General features: G+C 42.8%; 1 protein-coding gene across 1 annotated transcript; it reads right to left on the bottom strand.

Annotated features, from left to right (window-relative positions):
- Positions 1 to 1,023: 1,023 nt before the first annotated feature.
- Positions 1,024 to 3,929, bottom strand: LOC115194126 (zinc finger protein 16-like). Its single transcript, XM_029753529.1, has 3 exons — positions 3,011 to 3,929; positions 2,600 to 2,821; positions 1,024 to 2,249 (listed from the first exon to the last, which is right to left on the bottom strand). The coding sequence occupies exons 1-3, from the start codon at positions 3,744 to 3,746 to the stop codon at positions 1,543 to 1,545; spliced, it is 1,665 nt and encodes a 554-aa protein (XP_029609389.1). The 5' UTR covers positions 3,747 to 3,929; the 3' UTR covers positions 1,024 to 1,542.
- Between the last annotated feature and the right edge of the window lie 16,615 nt (positions 3,930 to 20,544).

Here is a 20,544-nt window from a genome sequence, read left to right as displayed (position 1 = left end):
ATGTTCTAATCCAAGTATGCCAGTCCTTACATCACGTCCCTCTCCTTCACCTTATCTTAGTCCACATAAGGTAGTCTTCGTCAATGGGGGAAATGATTAGTATTATTAAAAGTACACTTACACAACACAAAGCACCACATAGGATGCAGATTGTCAATTATTAGCATTTCACATTTACCGTTTTAATATGAATTGTTTACCAGACATTTTTTGACAAGTTGGTGCTTCTTTTGTTGTGTGTTCAACAGTCACATACAGTATTGGGGATATTTTCAGCTACACAATTGGGGTGAACTGAGACAAGAGGGGTCATTTTCTTTCATATAATTAACCTTGAACTGAATGTTTTCCTGAACCGTGTAGATAACTAGTCTGTTATGAGAGGGGTTCATTTGAAAGGGCTACAGATATCAGGACTGCGTTCAGTTGTCAAACGTTGCAGATAGAAATGCCATAGAGCCGACTTGATTCCTTGTTCTACATGCCAGAGAGGTAGCATAGAACTGAACAAAGAATTTCTCACATGATGTCATCATCATGCAGGTGGACATACCAAAAAGGTGTAAAGAATATAGTGTCAGTAATATAGGTTACGTCATTATAAAAAAAAGAAGATAAAATGCCAACTCATCTGCTCTGGGCAGAATAGTCACTGGTAGGTAAGTGAGGTTAAAACAGTCAGCAGTGCCACTGTGAAACTTAATTTGTGCAGTAATATAAGAAGTCCACAAGGTGGCAGCAGAGGCACACTGTTCTCTTAGTAGTGCGAGTCCTCTTCCCAACAGGATATGCCTACATGGGTCCTATTTGAATACAACTAAAATGCATTCTTCCTTCCTTCCTTGCTTCCAAGAAATAATCCCTGATCTGACTGTTATTTTATTTATTACAACTTCAGTTAACTAGGAGAACAAATTCTTATTTACAATGACAGCCTACCCCGGCAAAACCATAACCCGAACGACGCTGGGCCAATTGTGCGCCGCCCTATGGGACTCCCAATCACGGCCGGTTGTGATACAGCCTGGAATCGAACCAGGGTCTGTAGTGACGCCTCTAGCACTGAGAAGCAGTGCCTTAGACCGCTGTGCCACTCGGGGTTGGCGAAACACATTGCATTCACCTATACTAACCTTAAGCAATAAGGCCCGAGGTGCCTTATTGCTATTATTGTTACCAACGTAATTAGAGCAGTATACGGTCTGATATACCACAGTTGTCAGCCAAATCAGCATTCAGGGCTCGAACCACCTAGTTTAAAATGTTGAATAAGTCATGGATTATTTCACAGAAGTGGGAAGGAGGGATGTGCTTCTGAAGTATTGGAACAGGGTCATGCTTTCATCTCTTTATCATGATGCACTTTGACCTTTCCCATCATGGCACCCTCCCTTTTGAGTCTGTATGGTGCTTGTCTTTAGACAGACAATGTTCCTGCCTCAGTCTCCTCAACAGCATATCAATCAATAGGCTCCTGCGATGGCTAGGCTAGGCTACACTTAGCAGTAGGCCAGCCTAGCTCCAAGGTAACAAGTGTCACTGTCACTGTATTGGGGTGCAGCGGTGGCTCTTGTAGGTGCCCAGGTGACGGAAGCTCCTCCCACATTGCTGGCAGCAATAGGGTGTGGCACCACTATGGATCCTCTGGTGGGTATAGAGGTTACCAAGCTCCTTGAAGCGCCGCCCACACTGCTGGCACGCGTAGGGGCTCTCCCCTGTATGCACCCGCTGGTGCCTCTTTAAGCCTGAGAGCACTGGGAAGCCTTTCCCACACTGGGGGCAAGGGAAGGGGCTCTGCCCGCCGTTGTGCCCCAGCCGGTGACTCTTCAATCGGGCAGCGTGCCGGAACCTCTCCCCACACTCGGGGCATATGAAGGGCTTTTCCCCTGTATGGATGCGCTGGTGCTGCCGCAGGTTGCCCAAGTAGTTGAAATGGCGGCCACAGTCGCCGCACTCGTAGCCCCCTTCCACTTTCTTCTCCCTCGTACCTCCCCCACCTCCTCCTCTTGCTAGGCTCATCCCCCCGGATCCAGCCCCCATGCTCCCACCTTCCAGCACCCCCAACCCCCGCTTGGAGTTACTGCTACCCTCCCCCAGGGTGAGGAGTGCGGTGGAGGTGGACTGCAGGGCACTGTGGGTGCCGGTGGTGTTGCCGTGTATCAGTTTGATGTGTTCCTCCAGGAACAAGGAGTCGGGGCAGAAGGTTCCACACAGCGGGCAGAGGTATGTGTGGGAGGGAAACTGCTGGCCTGTGAACCGACACATTAATGACAACAGTTATTGCACTCAGTCCACTAGAGTTCCTAAGCATGGAATTGAAGCATGCAGCCAAAGCAGCAGCAATAAGGTTTGATCAGAAGGTTGTCAACACACTGCAAAAGTTTTTTAAAAGTTGCATTTTTGCTAAATAAAAATGGAGCAAAAAAGTTCAATGTCACAAATAAATGACCCTGAAGAAGACACAGTGATGCCGAAACGTTGGTAAATACCCATTCAATTGCTGGGAGATTATACATGGAGTGTGTGACTTTATTTTGATAGTTCACAAGTTAATGACGACATGATATGAAGTGTAAAGGTCTTCTCCCTCTCCTCTCACCTGGTTCTAGTCGATCCACATGGTCCTCCACAGAACCGTCCCCCTCCCCTCCTGAAGAGCCCTGGGGGGCCAGGGGAAAGTCAGGGGTGTGGGCATCATGGGCGAAAGGTGCTGAGGGATGCTCTAATCCACCATCCCTTTCGGTTGACTCATCACCCTCTTCCTCGTCTTTCTCTTCTTCATCTTCATCTGGTATTGTCTCACATTTAGGCTCCCTCATACCTGCATAAACAAACACATGGTTTGGCTTTTATGATGCCCATTTACAGAAAAGTCGAGTGGGCCTATACAGCCTTTACATAGACACATGCAATGGTGCAAGACCGGATAGCATCCATTCCCAATGTATACCCCACTCCATGGCCAATGCACATAACACTGATTAGTGCAGTGAGTGATTGATGAGTTTACCTTTCAAATCCGACGTGTACTCCACACCCGTCATCCATTCGTAGTCGTAGATCCGTTTGCTTCCCGATGGTAGCATGCCGAATATGTCATCCGTGTTCGAGTCCGACTCCTCATCCCCAGACCCCGCGTCAGGGATGGTGTCCGGCCACAGGTTGAGGGAGTGCGGCTGGGGGTCGTGGCGGCTGTCCCTGTCACTACCAGACGGAGGATTGCTCGGGTCGCTGTCCGCTTCAGCCCCCCGTGAATTCTTATCTTTCATCAGATAATCGCAAATTGCATTGATGTTTTCTTTCTTTACGCCAGGCATGGCTGGTTTGGCTTTCTTGGGGTCGTTGCTGTGCTTGCTGCCCGAATGGAAGTCTGATTTTCGGAATACAGATGATGCCTCGGTGGTCATTCCGCCGGGGTACGGGTCCCTACCGTCTCTTTGTATCTCCAGCCTTGCTTTAAGGACTTCAATTTCGTCTGTTTTCTCCCGAAGCTCAATTTTCAGAACCCGTATCCTGACGCTGACAATTTTCCTGATTTCGGACAATGCTGTCTCGAGCACCACTGTTATGTTTCTTCCAAGGTGTTCGGTGATGTCGTTCACCGAGCAGAGTAGCTCCTCGTCGGGTTCGAATTCCAAGAAATCATCGTCGGCTCTCGCCGTAGGCCCCGGCGTGTCCATGAATGCGTTTTGAGGGTCGGGAGAAAGGCTTGTTTCGGTGAAACTGTGGTTTCTTTTGCGGCTCATGTCTTTGGAGTCTTTAAAGTTAGCTAGCTAACAGACTAGCTTCTGTGGTTGGTAGAATGAGCGTCTCGTCAGCAACACTTCAAAAATAACTTCCGGGTCATGGAATTTTGGGTAAACGTTCAAAGTACAAGTACCCCACGTAATAGTAGAAAAGTGCCATTAACCTGTATTTATTTATTCACGATGTATGAAAAATATTTATCTAAACATTAACAGTAATTCATATTTGTTCATATTTAAGTGACATTTGTATTACATTTGTGGTTTAGCACATGTTCCAAGGTCAAATAAATGCCCCCATATGCATTACATAAACTGTTTTATAGAGGAAAAACGATTATTTGTGCCGATGTAAAAGTGGTTGGGAGTACTCAGTAGGGTCTGTGGAATCTATATCTGGTGCGATTTCATTGGGCTCTGAATAATCACAATCCATGTCTCAATTGTCTCAAGGCTTAAAAATCCTTCTTTAATCTGTCTCATCCCCTTCAACTACACTGATTGAAGTGGATTTAACAAGTGACATGTTTAAGGGATTATAACTTTCACCTGGATTCACCTGGTCAGTCTATGTCATGGAAAGAGCAGGTGTTCTTAATGTTTTGTATACTCAGTGTATATGCATTATAGAGAAAAATTTATTATTTGTGCCGATATAAAAGTTAAATGGGGAGTACTCCGTAGGGTTTGTAGAATCTATATATGGTGTCATGGGGCTCTGAATAATACGGAGTGTTACTGGCCTTTTATTGTGGTCAAACCGTGTTACTCATTTGAATGTTTCTACTACATCAGCATTTTCTGAATGCTATAAGTGAATACTTAGAGCTGACCAAGTGAAACAGTCTCCTCACTTTAAAAATGCCATTTCACAGTTTGAAGCATTGAATTCAGGGACATTTTCACAATCCATGGTTCAGGAACAACTTTATTACAATAGTGTAAAGGAAATAGTTTAGAATTAATCAACAAATGGCTGCACAAAGCCACATTTTGTAGTGTAGAGGTTCTCCACTTTGGTCTGAAAGAAGTCATTCACGTATGCACCGTCAAATGCAAGGAATGTGATTCCTCAAAACATAAAGACATTCCCAAGCCAACTCAGGGGAAACTGTCTTCACTAACTGAGGATTTTGATCAAATAAGCACTAGAGATTGGTTCAGGGATAAGATAATTGATGTGCACCTTGATCTTGTAAAATCTAATTTAGAGGATTACTTTGTGTTGATGTGCCCCGCTTCTTCATTTGTCAACAGTTCCAGAATGTTCTGAGAGGATAGATGTTCTACCTAAGGTACCTGGAATAGCACACAATTGGTGGCATTTTGAGAATGTAATTATACTTGTGAATTTAAAAGCACATTGGATGGACATATCTAAAAACATGAAAGATAAAGTATGTGGTCGCAGTAGTATAACATTGAGTTTTAAAGTAATGAACTCCTTAAAGCAGTATGAGAAGGAACTGGAGGGCATTCTTCACTGACTACAGAAATAGCTGGTGCTACAGTATTTGGCATTACATGAAAAGGTTGTGGACATTGTTCTGAAATATGAATTTGCTCATCATTGTGGGAATTTCAAAGCTCAGGTAGATGGAAGTAGTTGTGGTCCCGATATGTGTTGGTTCACTAAAGCAGTCGTATTTGGAGATAACGTCAATGAATTAATTCACAATAACGTGAGATGTTGTATTTTGCATTAATGTTATTTAAGAATGTGTAAATCAGATTAATTGAGTATAATGGTGAACACTATCCCCCTAAAAAAATCATATTTGATTAGTAGAGATCTTACTTAGTATTTCCCGCCCCACTTTAGAGGAAACAGGTAGAATAGTTTTCTCTCTACGAGCCAATATGTATCCCATGCACAGTGTATTGCAGTGTATTCAAATTGTGGGCTATGGAGGGTCGGAGAACAAAGTGTTGCTGGATATGTTTTACACAGTCCTCCTCAAAAACAAATCATATTTGGTTAGTAGAGACCCTATATTCTCACTGCACTTTAGCTGAGGCAGGTAGTAGGGTTTTCACTCCACCGTGCTATATTTGTACCGTATATTGTCCAGGTGCCCATGCAACCTATTTAACCATAGTAAAAGTCCAGCAACACTTGCTATGACCTAGCTTTTTGTTCAAACTCACCTGTTTTGTATTTTAGGAACTCTAGTGAGTAGACTGCACCCTGGTTTTATGGACACACAATCAATCTTTTTTTCCTGTAGAGTGCAATTAGTTTGTGCAATACAACAGAAATGCAATACGATTTTTTTTTTTTTTTTAAATGTTATTTAAACATTACATTTCAAAATTGCATCCTTGAACAATAGCACCAATAAATAAACAATAATAATGTTGTTGTTTTTTACCAGTAGGCTGTTATGTTCTTGACATTAATTTACTTAAGCTCCAACCATTTCTCAATGTGCTCCACCTTATAATATTCTTTATCTTATATTTTTATTTTATTTAACCTTTACTTAACTAGGCAAGTCAGTTAAGAACAAATTCTTATTTACAATGACGGCCTACGAACAGTGGGTTTTGTTCAGGGTCAGAAGGACAGATTTTTACCTTGTCAGCTTTTTTATAATCATAACTTTAACATTATGCGCTATGCAAAGCTGCAAAAAAATGTTGATTACGTATAGTTGTACCGCGGACTTTTATTTTAAAGGAAAAATCCAAAAACCGGAAGTCTTAATGTGGATAGGATCCAGCTAGTGTTGCTGCCGTGACGCTATGACAGTACAGTCAGAGTTTCTAAAGCCAGAGGTGCAACATCGCGAGACGCTTGTGAAACAGACCAAACAGACCAGGCCGGGGTTTGGGATTTGAGAAGTCAATGAGAGAAGTGAAAAGTATTCCTTAGTTGTTAATAAAATTTTCTCGAAATCTAAAGGCACAACCTAGATTCGAGCGAATGTTTTAAGTAGTTGAACATGTTATTACTCCAACCTCGTGAAAGTGACAAACTGACACGTTTTTATTTTCGTTAAAAACAACTTTATATCGAAGGAGTGCCTTTGATTTGACGGCCTGCACATGCGCAGTTTGGCGGGAGACGACCGTTATACCACAGATTGAATAACGAGACAAATATTTCACCGGATGTATAAATGTGAAGCATCCGCTGGCGTTTACACTTATTACCAAATATGGTGGTGGGAGGAAGCCCAGTGGCTGACAGTGAAAGAAGATGTAACTTAATACAGCTAGAAGGAAGTTACATTTTAAACTATATAAATGTAATAACATGTATATAAGAAAACTATGTCAAGATGTTACTATTCCCTCTGCTAAAATTTACTGGAATGCAGCCCTAGGACAAGTGAACCGGAACAAAGTCTCGTTGTTGTCTGGCAAATATTGTAATTTGTAATATCTAATAAGATGAAATAAGTATTATACAAACTCATTCACAGAACCTACCCTGTAAAGACCTTTATTTTGGGACTTTTCTTATGTCAGAAGATTTTGGAGTGAGCTAGAAGATTTTATTTTAAAATAAACTATTAATGTTAATTTGAGAGACTTTGATATGATGTTTTATTTTGATCAAATGATATGGACCCTGATTTAACTTTCATTGTTAATTTGTTTATTTTTCATGGTAGATTCTTTATCCATAAAATGAAGTGGGTGGAGAACAAACCCCTCTTCACATTATTTAAGATAGTGATAATTTCAAAATAATATTTAAATTCTGTAAAAAGTGTAAAAACAAAAAAGCTATACGTACCATAAAACTTTTTGACAAATTTAAAATGTATCTCGATATGTAATACCCCTGTCTGTTAGGTTTATGTAGTCTTGTTTGTATATTTCTGTTTTTGTATTTGTTTTGTTCATAATAATAAAAAATAAAAAAATATAAAAAAAGAAGAAAAAAATAGAAGATGGAAAGAGATGGATTTTGGCCAACATTATGCAAATGTTTTCATCTATGAAACATTTGATCTCAATACAATATTTTGCTCCCAAAACTAGAACCTGTTAAGAACAGAGTGGACTAAGTTTTGTAGACTTTACTCTTTGCCAAAGTTTCCAAAAATTGTGTTGTTTAGAAGGAGTGGAAGGGCAAATTGAGTTATTGCACACGCACACATCCCAGGGTAGATGTTCCCTAACGGAAATATGCAAATACACACTAGAACACGCCAATAGGATCTCACTAGCTCATGCTTGTTCTGCCCACTATGACTTATTTGTTCCCATTGGAAACGATAGGTTGTGGTAAGTCTTGGGTTACTTATAAACATCTTTGGTTATACCGAAGACGTGTTTCTGCGCATCAGCTTAGCTTGCCAATGTCGCCATGATATCGCCTACAAGTGTGAGCTGGGATTTCTATTGTAGAAGCAGTTTCTGCCTATCTTCATACTGTACTGTCTTTGGTACAGAATATGAACATAGGCTGAAACTGCTTCTCCAATAGAAATCCCCCGATTGCATCTGGGTTTAGACATCCAGTCATGCACCACAGAATTCAAAGTGCAGATTTCTGTGCAAATGGGTGGTTGATTGTGGACTTCAGGAAACAGCAGAGGGAGCACCCCCCTATCCACATCGACGGGACCGCAGTGGAGAAGTTGGAAAGTTTTAAGTTCCTCTGCGTACATATCACTGACAAACTGAAATGGTCCACCCACACAGACAGTGTGGTGAAGAAGGCGCAACAGCACCTCTTCAACCTCAGGAGGCTGAAGAAATTTGGCTTGTCACCTAAAACCCTCACAAACTTTTACAGATGCACAATTGAGAGCATCCTGTCGGGCTGTATCACCGCCTGGTACGGCAACTGCACCACCCACAACCGCAGGGCTCTCCAAAGAGTGGTGCGGTCTGCACAACGCATCACCAGGGGCAAACTACCTGCCCTCTAGGATACCTACAGTACCTGATGTCACAGGAAGGTCAAAAAGATCATCAATGACATCAACCACCCAAGCCACTGCCTGTTAAGCCCTCTACCATCCAGAAGGCGAGGTCAGTACAGGTGCATCAAAGCTGGGACCGAGAGACTGAAAAACAGCTTCTATCTCAAGGCCATCAGACTGTTAAACAGCCATCACTAGCACAGAGAGGCTGCTGCCTACATACAGACTTGAAGTCATTGAACACTAGTCACTTTAAAAATGCCACTTTAATAATGTTTACATATCTTGCATTACTCATCTCGTATGTATATACTGTATTCTATACTATCTATTGCATCTTAGCCTATGCCGCTCTGACATTGCTCATCCATATATTTTTATTTATTTATTCTTATTCCATTCCTTTACTTAGATTTCTGTGTATTAGTTATTTGTTGTGGAATTGTTAGATATTACTTGTTAGATATTGCCCCACTGTCGGAACTAGAAGCACAAGCATTTCGCTACACTCGCAATAACATCTGCTAACCATGTGTATGTGACCAATAAAATTTGATTTGATTTGAGACGTTCCTGCCATGCTTTCAAGTCTTTCTTGTTGTATTTTCTTCAAGCTTCCAGCAGGTGTCAGTTTCGACCAAGACACCATATAGGCCAACGTTAACCTTTTGAATCCATTCGTCTTTCACACCCACTCTAAATACTATGATTTAATACCAGTCCTTCCTGTCAGAAATATTATTTGGGTTCATCTCCACAACATAATGCTATTATGTAACTGTCCATGCCATAAAAGGGAGTCATGGAGGCATTATAGGTCATTCTATATCAGTAGATATTTCCCAGTCACTGTACCGGAGTACCCACCCCCTTCTCCCCATACCACCCTGAAATAGCCACCAATCAAGTGTGAGTCGAGGTGTAATACATAGGCCTACACATATAGCCCGTGGTTGGCCATACATAGTTTAACAAGCTAGGTTTATCTTACTGCTGCAGTTGGATGGACTGCTGCAGTTGGAAGGACTGCTGCAGTTGGATGGACTGCTGCAGTTGGATGGACTGCTGCAGTTGAATGGACTGCTGCAGTTGGATGGATGCAGGTAGCCTAGCAGTTAAGAGGGTTTTTGGGCCAGCAACCAAAATGTTGCTGGTTTGAATCCCTGTGCCGACTAGGGGAAAGATTTGTCAATGTGGCCTTGAGCTAGGCACTTAACCCTAATTGCCCTTGTAAGTCGCTCTGGATGAGAGTGACTGCTAAATTACTAAAATGTAAATGTTTATGTAACTTCATCAAGGTCTCAGATGTATTCTACAGTGCAATGAGTGAGTGCACACTGAAATGCAATATTAAATGCAATACGCTCGTTAAGAAACATTTATTGACATCAGGTTTATATTTTCATATGCCGGCTGAGTTTGAGATAGAGTTTCACTTCTAAAAGTTCTCCATCTGTTACACCTATTAAACAACTGCATGCTGCCCTCATGTGGGGGACATGACAGGTAAATAGCGGTAAATAGAAACTGTATCTAGGCTACTCATACAGTATGTTATCTTGTAAAGTATCTCTTACCCAAGGAGATGTTGTGATACTTCAAAGGTCAAGTGTTGATGTTTTTCACCTCAGCACCTTCAGTAAACACCCGGGATAGTTCAACCAAATTACAAAATCACATATTGGTTTCCTTACCCTGTAAAAACTCTGACAAGGTGAGACAGCAATCCATGCTTTGATTTTGTTTACCTGGTCACTGTCCCAAGTGAGAAATGGAAATGTGAGAAATGGAAATGTATTGATTCAATACCATAATTGCCTTACCCTTTAGAACCTATAATAGACTAAATGTGATTGGTCCATTGATCATGTAAGATAAATTAATCCAACTGGTTCTCCTCAAGGCATCTAGGGGTGGAGATATGCCATTGAAAGGATGACACATATGTTAATTGAAAAACTTTGCTTTAGCTAATAATATCTAAAGAAGATATTCTGACTCATCCTGGCAATAGTCATTCTGGAAGCACGGCATTCATTTAAAAAAAATATTTTGGAGAGAGGGTTTGCAATACCGGAAGCAATTCTCTACGTATGAAATAGTTCAGTGTTATCAATACATGAATCAAATTCTGCTTACATAAAGCTGTCCTTTGAGTTTTTGAGTTGAAATATTCTGTGAAATATTAATGTAGGGCTCTCTATTTAACACATTGAGTGACTCATGCACAGTTGGAGAGAGAGAGAGAAACAAAGACATAGAAGAGAGAGAGAGAGAGAGAGATAGAGAGAGAGAGTGTGCGTGTGTCCAGGGGAGATTCCGATTGAGGGTGATTTGACACCGTTTTGTAACATAGGAACAAACCCACATGTCCTCTGTCAATGTCAGACCCACTATTAAAAGGTGACTCTGTCCACTGAGTGACAGGCCAGCCTGCTCCTGTCCTGTGACATTCTCAATGAGAGCACAGCTTCCCACCTTCTAGCCACCACAATCGTATCTCTATCACTTGGAACAATTCGACACACTCTCCTGACTTCAACCTTCCATGACAGACACTCCTCACACACACTCTGGAAAGAAAGTCACATGATCAGTGGTGTTATGCTCAACAATAGCTACAGGCTTATAAATCCTTAGGAAGAAGGTGAAAGTCATAAAACAGTAGGAGGCTGATTCCTCTAAAAACATTTATAATTTAGGTAGTCACCTGGAATGCTTTTCCAACAGTCTTGAAGGAGTTCCCACATATGCTGAGCACTTGTTGGTTGCTTTTCCTCCACTCTGCGGTCCAACTCATCCCAAACCATCACAATTGGTTTGAGTTTGGGTGATTGTGGAGGCGACGTCATCTGATGCAACACTCTCCTTGGTCAAATAGCCCTTACACAGCCTGGATGTGTATTTTGGGTCATTGTCCTGTTGAAAACCAAATCATAGTCCCACTAAGCGCAAACCAGATGGGATGGCATATCACTGCAGAATGCTGTGGTAGCCAGGCTGGTTAAGAGTGCCTTGAATTCTAAATAAATCACAGAGAGTCACCAGCAAAGCACCCCCACACCATCACACCTCCTCCTCCATGCTTTACGTTGGGAACCACAAATGCGGAGATCATCCGTTCACCTACTCTGTGTTTCACAAAGACACGACGGTTGGAACCAAAAATCTCAGATTTGGACTCATCAGACCAAAGGACAGATTTCCACTGGTCTAATGTCAATTGCTCATGTTTCTTGGCCCAAGCAAGTCTCTTCTTATTATTGGTGTTCTTTAGTAGTGTTTTATTTGCAGAAATTCAACCATGAAGACCTGATTCACGCAGTCTCCTCTGAACAGTTGATGTTGAGATGTGTCTGTTACTTGAACTCTGGGCTGCAATCTGAGATGCAGTTAATTGCCCATTTCTGAGGCTGGTAACTCTAATGAACTTATCCTCTGCAGCAGAGGTAACTCTGGGTCTTACTTTTCTGTGGCGGTCCTCATGAGAGCCAGTTTCATCATATCGCTTGATGGTTTTTGCGACTGCTCTTGAAGAAACTTTAATAAAAGTTCTTGAAATTTTCCATATTGACTGACCTTCCTGTCTTAAAGTAATGATGGACTGTAATTTCTCTTTGCTTATTTGAGCAGTTCTTGCCATAATATGGACTTGGTCTTTTACCAAATAGGGCTATCTTCTGTATACCACCCCTTCCTTGGGGTGGCTGATTGGCTCAAACACATTAAGAAGGAAAGAAATTCCACAAATTCACTTTTAAGAAGGCACACCTGTTAATTGAAATGCATTCCAGGTGTCTACCTCATGAAGCTGGTTGAGAGAATGCCAAGAGTGTACAAAGCTGTCATCATTACTTTGAAGAATCTGAAATATAAAATATATTTAGATTTGTTTAACACCTTTTTGGTTACTTCATGATTCCATATGTGTTATTTCATAGTTTTGATGTCTTCACTATTATTCTACAATGTAAAAAACAATAATGAAAATTAAGAAAAACCCTTGAATGAGTAGGTGTGTCCAAACGTTTGACTGGTACTGTACATCACAGAAGACTGAACTATAACGAAACCGTTTGACATAGAAACACCAGATTTTTTGCATGTTTTAAAAAAATAATTGTAATTAATTCTGAAATTCAGAAAAATATTGATAACATTCCACCTATGAGGCCACTAGGTCATTTGACTGCAGGAAATGGCTACTGTAACACGTGGACTGAAAAGTTGAGTAAAAAAAAAAACAGGCTGTGGAACCAGTTACTTATTAATAATTAGTCAAAACAACTACATTTGTCTTATTTTTTATTTTTTTTACAGTGTACAACATTCTTTCCACAGCTCTAGAATCCCATGGATCTCTGACATTGAACTGGATCAATTTCAAATCCAAATGTCCAAAGTTAAATTAATCACTTTGCGGCACCCCAGTGACTGATGCCATAGGAGGTATTGGGGTTCCATATTGCAGTGGCTAAGCCACATTAAAGCTTAGCAGCCCTGCATGTAGTAGCCTATGTCCTCCCAATGCCTAATATCCAATTACAATGCTGCTATCTTCTCCCTACCGTGCTGACTGGGTGGACGTTGTACAGATTGATGTGGTCATTACAGCACTATGTCCGAATTACATTTTGGGCTATCATAACCATACGAATATGATCGAATCACCGAGGTGGGATCGCAGAAGGTCGCAGCGGGGCATAATGGGAATTTCCATGGTAATGCTGACTGTTTTCTTTCCTGGTCTTACGACCATCCCATTATTGTAGAGAACCACGTTATCTAGTCCTGTATCAGTGGTTAGGGGCAACTACCGAATCTCTCCCTCTGTGGTGCAATGGGACCTACAGGCAGGAATGGATTGGATTATTAGCCCAGAGAGCTGGGTCTGACACTCTAATGGAGGGACCTGATTGGATTATTACCCCAATAGGCAGGGTCTTATGCTGTAGCGGGGCAAGAGAGATATTTGGAAGAGTGATGGATTATCTAATATTCTTTCAAGCAAGAAGGGAGAAGGAAATCATAGAAAGGACGACCTAACCTGAAAGAGAGATGTCTCGGTACTCCTGAGAGATATGTAGGCACCAATACATCCTTATTGACTAGACAGAGCCCTCTCGGCTCTCATTCACAAAAAATATTATGAGACTTGAGCAGAAAACTATTAGCTCACCTGAATATACTGTATGTCGTCCATTGGACTATACACGTGTGTCCATCCCCTATAGAATATTTATGTTCATCTCAGGACCTCCATGTTCTGTGTCCATATATCTGATGCAGTGAGCTGGGCAGAAATGAGAGGCATGGTACAGGGTCTATTTTTACATAGTGGTTGGTTGGAATGACTCAGTTCACCTGTCAGTGAGCATCACACTGAGGTGCCCTCACAGTCTAACACTACAGAATAACCTCAATGAGCCTTGACATAGAGAGGAGAGGATAGGATTGAGAGAGAAAGTGTGTGTGTGTGTGTTTATGGAAGCGTGAACTCTTTAACACACATGGATCTCAATACAGACATCATTGATGAGTCCCCTGGATCGAAAGTGACAGAAGTGGGTCTGGTTTTGGGTTTGTGTGCTGTGCATGTACACTGAATACCCAAGGTAGTGTGGGCACACACAGCTGTAGGTGCTTGGAAGTGGAATATATTTACTTGCTTCCCATTGCCAGAGGGCAGAATCACCTGTAACCTCTATAGGGTCATTGCTGTCTGAATGAGTTAGACTTACCAACATTCATTCCGCATCCCAAATACTGTATTACAAATGGCTACGTAGCCCAGTAGAGAAAACGGCTGAATGGAATCTCATTGAAAACTTAATGGGATGTAATGGGAAGCCTGACTGATCAGTGAGGGGGTTACCCTTTGACATTTCATCAGTGATAAAAGTTTCAAGTTTCAGTTTCAGATTTTAATGTCACATGCACAAGTACAGTTAAAATCCTTTCTCGCAAGCTCTAAACCCAACCATGCAGTAATAAAAAAAATTCATAAGAAGAACACGAGAAGTAAGTAAGCTATATACAGGGTCAGTTCCAAGAACATATTTACAATGTGCAGGGATACTGGAGTGATAGATGTAGATATACAGTGCCTTCGGAAAGTATTCAGACCCCTTGACTTTTTCAACATTTTGTTACGTTACAGCCATATTCTACAATTGATTAAATCGGGGTTTTTTCTTCTAATCAATCTACATAATGACAAAGTAAAAACAGGTTTTTAGAAATTTTAGCAAATGTATAAAAATATATATACACTGCTCAAAAAAATAAAGGGAACACTTAAACAACACAATGTAACTCCAAGTCAATCACACTTCTGTTAAATCAAACTGTCCACTTAGGAAGCAACACTGATTGACAATAAATGTCACATGCTGTTGTGCAAATGGAATAGACAACAGGTGGAAATTATAGGCAATTAGCAAGACACCCCCAATAAAGGAGTGGTTCTGCAGGTGGGGACCACAGACCACTTCTCTTTTCCTATGCTTCCTGGCTGATGTTTTGGTCACTTTTGAATGCTGGCGGTGCTTTCACTCTAGTGGTAGCATGAGACGGAGTCTACAACCCACAGAAGTGGCTCAGGTAGTGCAGCTCATCCAGGATGGCACATCAATGCGAGCTGTGGCAAGAAGATTTGCTGTGTCTGTCAGCGTAGTGTCCAGAGCATGGAGGCGCTACCAGGAGACAGGCCAGTACATCAGGAGACGTGGAGGAGGCCGTAGGAGGGCAACAACCCAGCAGCAGGACCGCTACCTCCGCCTTTGTGCAAGGAGGAGCAGGAGAAGCACTGCCAGAGCCCTGCAAAATGACCTCCAGCAGGCCACAAATGTGCATGTGTCTGCTCAAATGGTCAGAAACAGACTCCATGAGGGTGGTATGAGGGCCCGACGTCCACAGCTGGGGGTTGTGCTTACAGCCCAACACCGTGCAGGACGTTTGGCATTTGCCAGAGAACACCAAGATTGGCAAATTCGCCACTGGCGCCCTGTGCTCTTCACAGATGAAAGCAGGTTCACACTGAGCACAAGTGACAGACGTGACAGAGTCTGGAGACGCCGTGGAGAACGTTCTGCTGCCTGCAACATCCTCCAGCATGACCGGTTTGGCAGTGGGTCAGTCATGGTGTGGGGTGGCATTTCTTTGGGGGGGCGCACAGCCCTCCATGTGCTCGCCAGAGGTAGCCAGACTGCCATTAGGTACTGAGATGAGATCCTCAGACACCTTGTGAGACCATATGCTGGTGCGGTTGGCCCTGGGTTCCTCCTAATGCAAGACAATGCTAGACCTCATGTGGCTGGAGTGTGTCAGCAGTTCCTGCAAGAGGAAGGCATTGATGCTATGGACTGGCCCGCCCGTTCCCCAGACCTGAATCCAATTGAGCACATCTGGGACATCCTGTCTCGCTCCATCCACCAACGGCACGTTGCACCACAGACTGTCCAGGAGTTGGCGGATGCTTTAGTCCAGGTCTGGGAGGAGATCCCTCAGGAGACCATCCGCCACCTCATCAGGAGCATGCCCAGGCGTTGTAGGGAGGTCATACAGGCACGTGGAGGCCACACACACTACTGAGCCTCATTTTGACTTGTTTTAAGGACATTACATCAAAGTTGGATCAGCCTGTAGTGTGGTTTTCCACTTTAATTTTGAGTGTGACTCCAAATCCAGACCTCCATGGGTTGATAAATTGGATTTCCATTGATTATTTTTGTGTGATTTTGTTGTCAGCACATTCAACTATGTAAAGAAAAAAGTATTGAATAAGATTATTTCTTTCATTCAGATCTAGGATGTGTTGTTTAAGTGTTCCCTTTATTTTTTTGAGCAGTATATAATTGAAATATCACATTTACACAAGTATTCAGACCTTTTACTCAGTACTTTGTTGAAGCACCTTTGGTGCTTGTCTTAGCATGCTGTTGGTGAGTTTCTCCCATTCTTCTCTGCAGATCCTCTCAATCACTGTCAGGTTGGATGGGGAGCGTAGCTGCACAGCTATTTTCAGGTCTCTCCAGAGATGTTCGATCGGGTTCAAGTCCGGGTTCTGGCTGGACCACTCAAGGACATTTAGAGACTTGTCCCAAAGCCACTCCTGCGTTGTCTTGGCTCTGTGCTTAGGGTTGTTGTCCTGTTGGTAGGTGAACCTTTGCCCCAGTCTGAGGTCCTGAGTGCTCTGAAGCAGATTTTCATCAAGGATCTCTCTGTACTTTGCTCAGTTCATCTTTGCCTTGATCCTAACAAGCCTCCCTGTCCTGAAAAACATCCCTACAGCATGATGCTGCCACCACCATGCTTCACCGTGGGGATGGTGCCAGGTTTCCTCCAGACGTGACGCTTGGCATTCAGGCCAAAGAGTTCAATCTTGGTTTCATCAGACCAGAGAATCTTGTTTCTCATGGTCTGAGAGTCTTTAGCGGGCTGTCATGTGCCTTTTACTGAGGAGGGGCTTCCGTCAGGCCACTTTACCATAAAGGCCTTGTTGGTAGTGTGCTGCAGAGATGGTTGTCCTTCTGAAGGGTTCTCCCATTTCAACAGAGGAACTCTGGAGCTCTGTCAGAGTGACCATCAGGTTCTTGGTCACCTCCCTGACCAAGGGCCTTCTCCCCCAATTGCTCAGTTTTGCCGGGCGGCCAGCTTTAGGAAGAGCCATGGTGGTTCCAAACTTCTTCCTTCTTCCATTTAAGAATGATGGAGGCTACTGTGTTCTTAGGGACCTTCAATGCTGAAAAAATGTTTTGGTACCCTTCACCAGATCTATGCATCAACACAATCCTGTCTCAGAGCTTTACGGACAATTCCTTCAACCTCGTGGCTTGGTTTTTACTTTGCCATGCACTTTCAACTGTGGGACCTCATATAGAAGGGTGTGTGCCTTTCCTAATCATGTCCAATCAATTGAATTTACCACAGGGGGATGATCAATGGAAACAGGATTCACCTGAGCTCAATTTTGAGTCTCAAAGGGTCTGAATACTTATGTAAATAAGGTGTTTCTGTTTTTTGTTTTTAATACATTTCCAGAAATGTCCAAAATCCTGTTTTTGCTTTGTCATTATGGGGTATTGTGTGTAGATTGCTGAGGAAATGGAGTTGGAGTGTCCCTGTGCGTCAATGTTTAGAGTCCTGTGAGTGTGCATAGAGACACAAAAATACAAATAAAATACAAGGGTCAACTCAGTCCATGGGGTCATGAAGTACAGAATCACACACCACTATGGGGCCCCTGTGTTGAGGGCTAGTGGGGAGGAGGTGATGTTGCCTACCCTCATCCCCTGGGGTCGGCCCATCAGGAAGTCCAGGATTCAATTGCAGAGGGAGGTGTTCAGTCCCAGGGTCCTAAGCTTGGTGACGATAAGCAGGTTGAAAATGACCATGAACATGCCTGCTAGCTGTTCTGCGCATGCTCTGAGAACGCGCCCTGGAATACCGCCAGATTAAAGACCTTACTCACATCGGTCCCAGAGAACGAGATCCCCCGGTCCTCTGGGTCGGTGAGGGCCCTCACGCACGGCACGTTGTTGTTCTTGTCGAAGCGTTCATAAAATGCGTTGAGTTTGTCTGAGAGGCATTTTTGCGCAGATCATGGCAGTAATCCGTAATGGACTGTAGCCCCCGCCACATGTGGCAGGTGTCGGAGCCTGTGTAATTTGATTCCACTTTATCCCTATATTGTCCTTTTGCTCGATACAGATGTGGCCCATATATAAGAGAGCGATGGAGCGGAGAGAAAGAAAACAAAATATATTGGGGGAAGTGTGCTGAGATTTAAGCGAGGAAAAGAGCGAGAAGGTGACAATGTGGTCCCAAAGCTGATACAGTCTATGTTCCCATCTTTCAACATGTGTTTCTGCCAATGCAGTGAGCCATCAACAGTCGTGTTGACAGTATTTTTCCAACGCTCTGCATGCTATTAGTAAAGGATGTGAATCTCAATACTAAACAGGAAAAAATATCTTTAATCTGTAAAACTCAGAGAGAATTAAATTGGGCATGCAGAATCCATCCACCTATCCACCCAGCAAACCTCAGAGATCTGAATCAATACACACACACACACTAACACACACACACATACTTTAGGCTCAGAGAGGGTTAAATCAGAGGCCCATCCACAGCTATGCTCAGAGATCGGAATCATCTGAATCAACACACACACACGGCAGTGAAAGATTAAGACCCTTCCATTAGAGAGGAAGTACGCAGCGCATCACTTCCACATTTTCCATCACAACAGGAGTTACCAGGGTGATTGCTGTACAGGAAACACACTCCTCACAACAACACACCCTGGAGGGAGCCACAGTATGTTATTTGGTACATGTGTTGGATGGAGGTTATTTGTGTCTGATATGGCATGCATACGATAATGTATGACTTTGTAATGGATGTTTTGGAAAGACAAACCAAATACTGGTTTGTATCTGTTCAAACTACTGTATATAAAGTGCAATTTTGGGATGCAAACTGAAAATGTAATACATTTCAACTCTATATCTGAAATGTTACAGGTGTCTTCTTTTTTTTAAAGCCCATAACCATGTGTGTGAGGTGTATACTTTTGTTTCAAAGTAGATTTGTTTAAGTTTGTTATGAAGTGTCTGTCATATATCTGAGAGACATAAGAATGGTAAGGAAAAACAAATGGTAAAAAAAATGTATACGTATTTAACCCCTTATAAACTCAGCAAAAAAAGAAACGTCCTCTCACTGTCAACTGCGTTTATTTTCAGCAAACTTAACATGTGTAAATATTTGTATGAACATAACAAGATTCAACAACTGAGACATAAACTGAACAAGTTCCACAGACATGTGACTAACAGAAATTTAATAATGTGTCCCTGAACAAAGAAGGGGTCAAAAGTAACAGTCAGTATCTGGTGTGGCCACCAGCTGCATTAAGTACTGCAGTGCATCTCCTCCTCATGGACTGCACCAGATTTGCCAGTTATTGTTGTGAGAGGTTACCCCACTCTTCCACCAAGGAAGAGATTGCCTGCAATGACAACAAGCTCAGTCCAATGATGCTGTGACACACCGCCCCAGACCATGATGGACCCTCCACCTCCAAATCGATCCCGCTCCAGAGTACAGGCCTCGGTGTAACGCTCATTCCTTCGACGATAAACGCGAATCCGACCACCACCCCTGGTGAGACAAAACCGTGACTCTTCAGTGAAGAGCACTTTTTGCCAGTCCTGTCTGGTCCAGCGACGGTGGGTTTGTGCCCATAGGCAACGTTGTTGCCGGTGATGTCTGGTGAGGACCTGCCTTACAACAGGCCTACAAGCCCTCAGTCCATCTTCTCTTAGCCTATTGCGGACAGTCTGAGCACTGATGGAGGGATAGTGCATTCCTGGTGTAACTCAGGCAGTTGTTGTTGCCATCCTGTACCTGTCCTGCAGGTTTGATGTTCGGATGTACCGATCCTGTGCAGGTGTTGTTACATGTGGTCTGCCACTGCAAGAACAATCTGCTGTCCGGCCTGTCTACCCGTAGCACTGTCTTAGGCGTCTCACAGTAATTTATTGCCCTGGCCACATCTGCAGTCCTCATGCCTCCTTGCAGCATGCATAAGGCATGTTCACGCAGATGAGCAGGGATCCTGGGCATCTTTCTTTTGGTGTTTTTCAAAGTCAGTAGAAAGGCCTCTTTAGTGTCCTAAGTTTTCATAACTGTGACCTTAATTGCCTACCATCTGTGAGCTGTTAGTGTCTTAACAACAGTTCCACAGGTGCATGTTCATTAATTGTTTATTGTTCATTGAACAAGCATGGGAAACAGTGTTTAAACCCTTTACAATGAAGATCTGTGAAGTTATTTGGATTTTTACCAATTATCTTTGAAAGACTGTGTCCTAAAAAGGGAAGTTTCTTTTTTTGCTGAGTTTATAT

The sequence above is a fragment of the Salmo trutta genome, chromosome 5 (assembly GCF_901001165.1).
Source record: "Salmo trutta chromosome 5, fSalTru1.1, whole genome shotgun sequence".
NCBI lineage: Eukaryota > Metazoa > Chordata > Actinopteri > Salmoniformes > Salmonidae > Salmo > Salmo trutta.
This window is presented reverse-complemented; position numbering and strand designations above follow the sequence as displayed.

Excerpts from the sequence above, each read along its gene's own strand:
- LOC115194126 (XM_029753529.1), bottom strand. The coding sequence starts at position 3,746 with ATGAGCCGCAAAAGAAACCACAGTTTCACCGAAACAAGCCTTTCTCCC. Across the intron at positions 2,822-3,010 it reads GTACACGTCGGATTTGAAAG|GTATGAGGGAGCCTAAATGT; the intron begins GTAAACTCATCA and ends TTGTTTATGCAG. Across the intron at positions 2,250-2,599 it reads TGTGGATCGACTAGAACCAG|GCCAGCAGTTTCCCTCCCAC; the intron begins GTGAGAGGAGAG and ends GTCGGTTCACAG.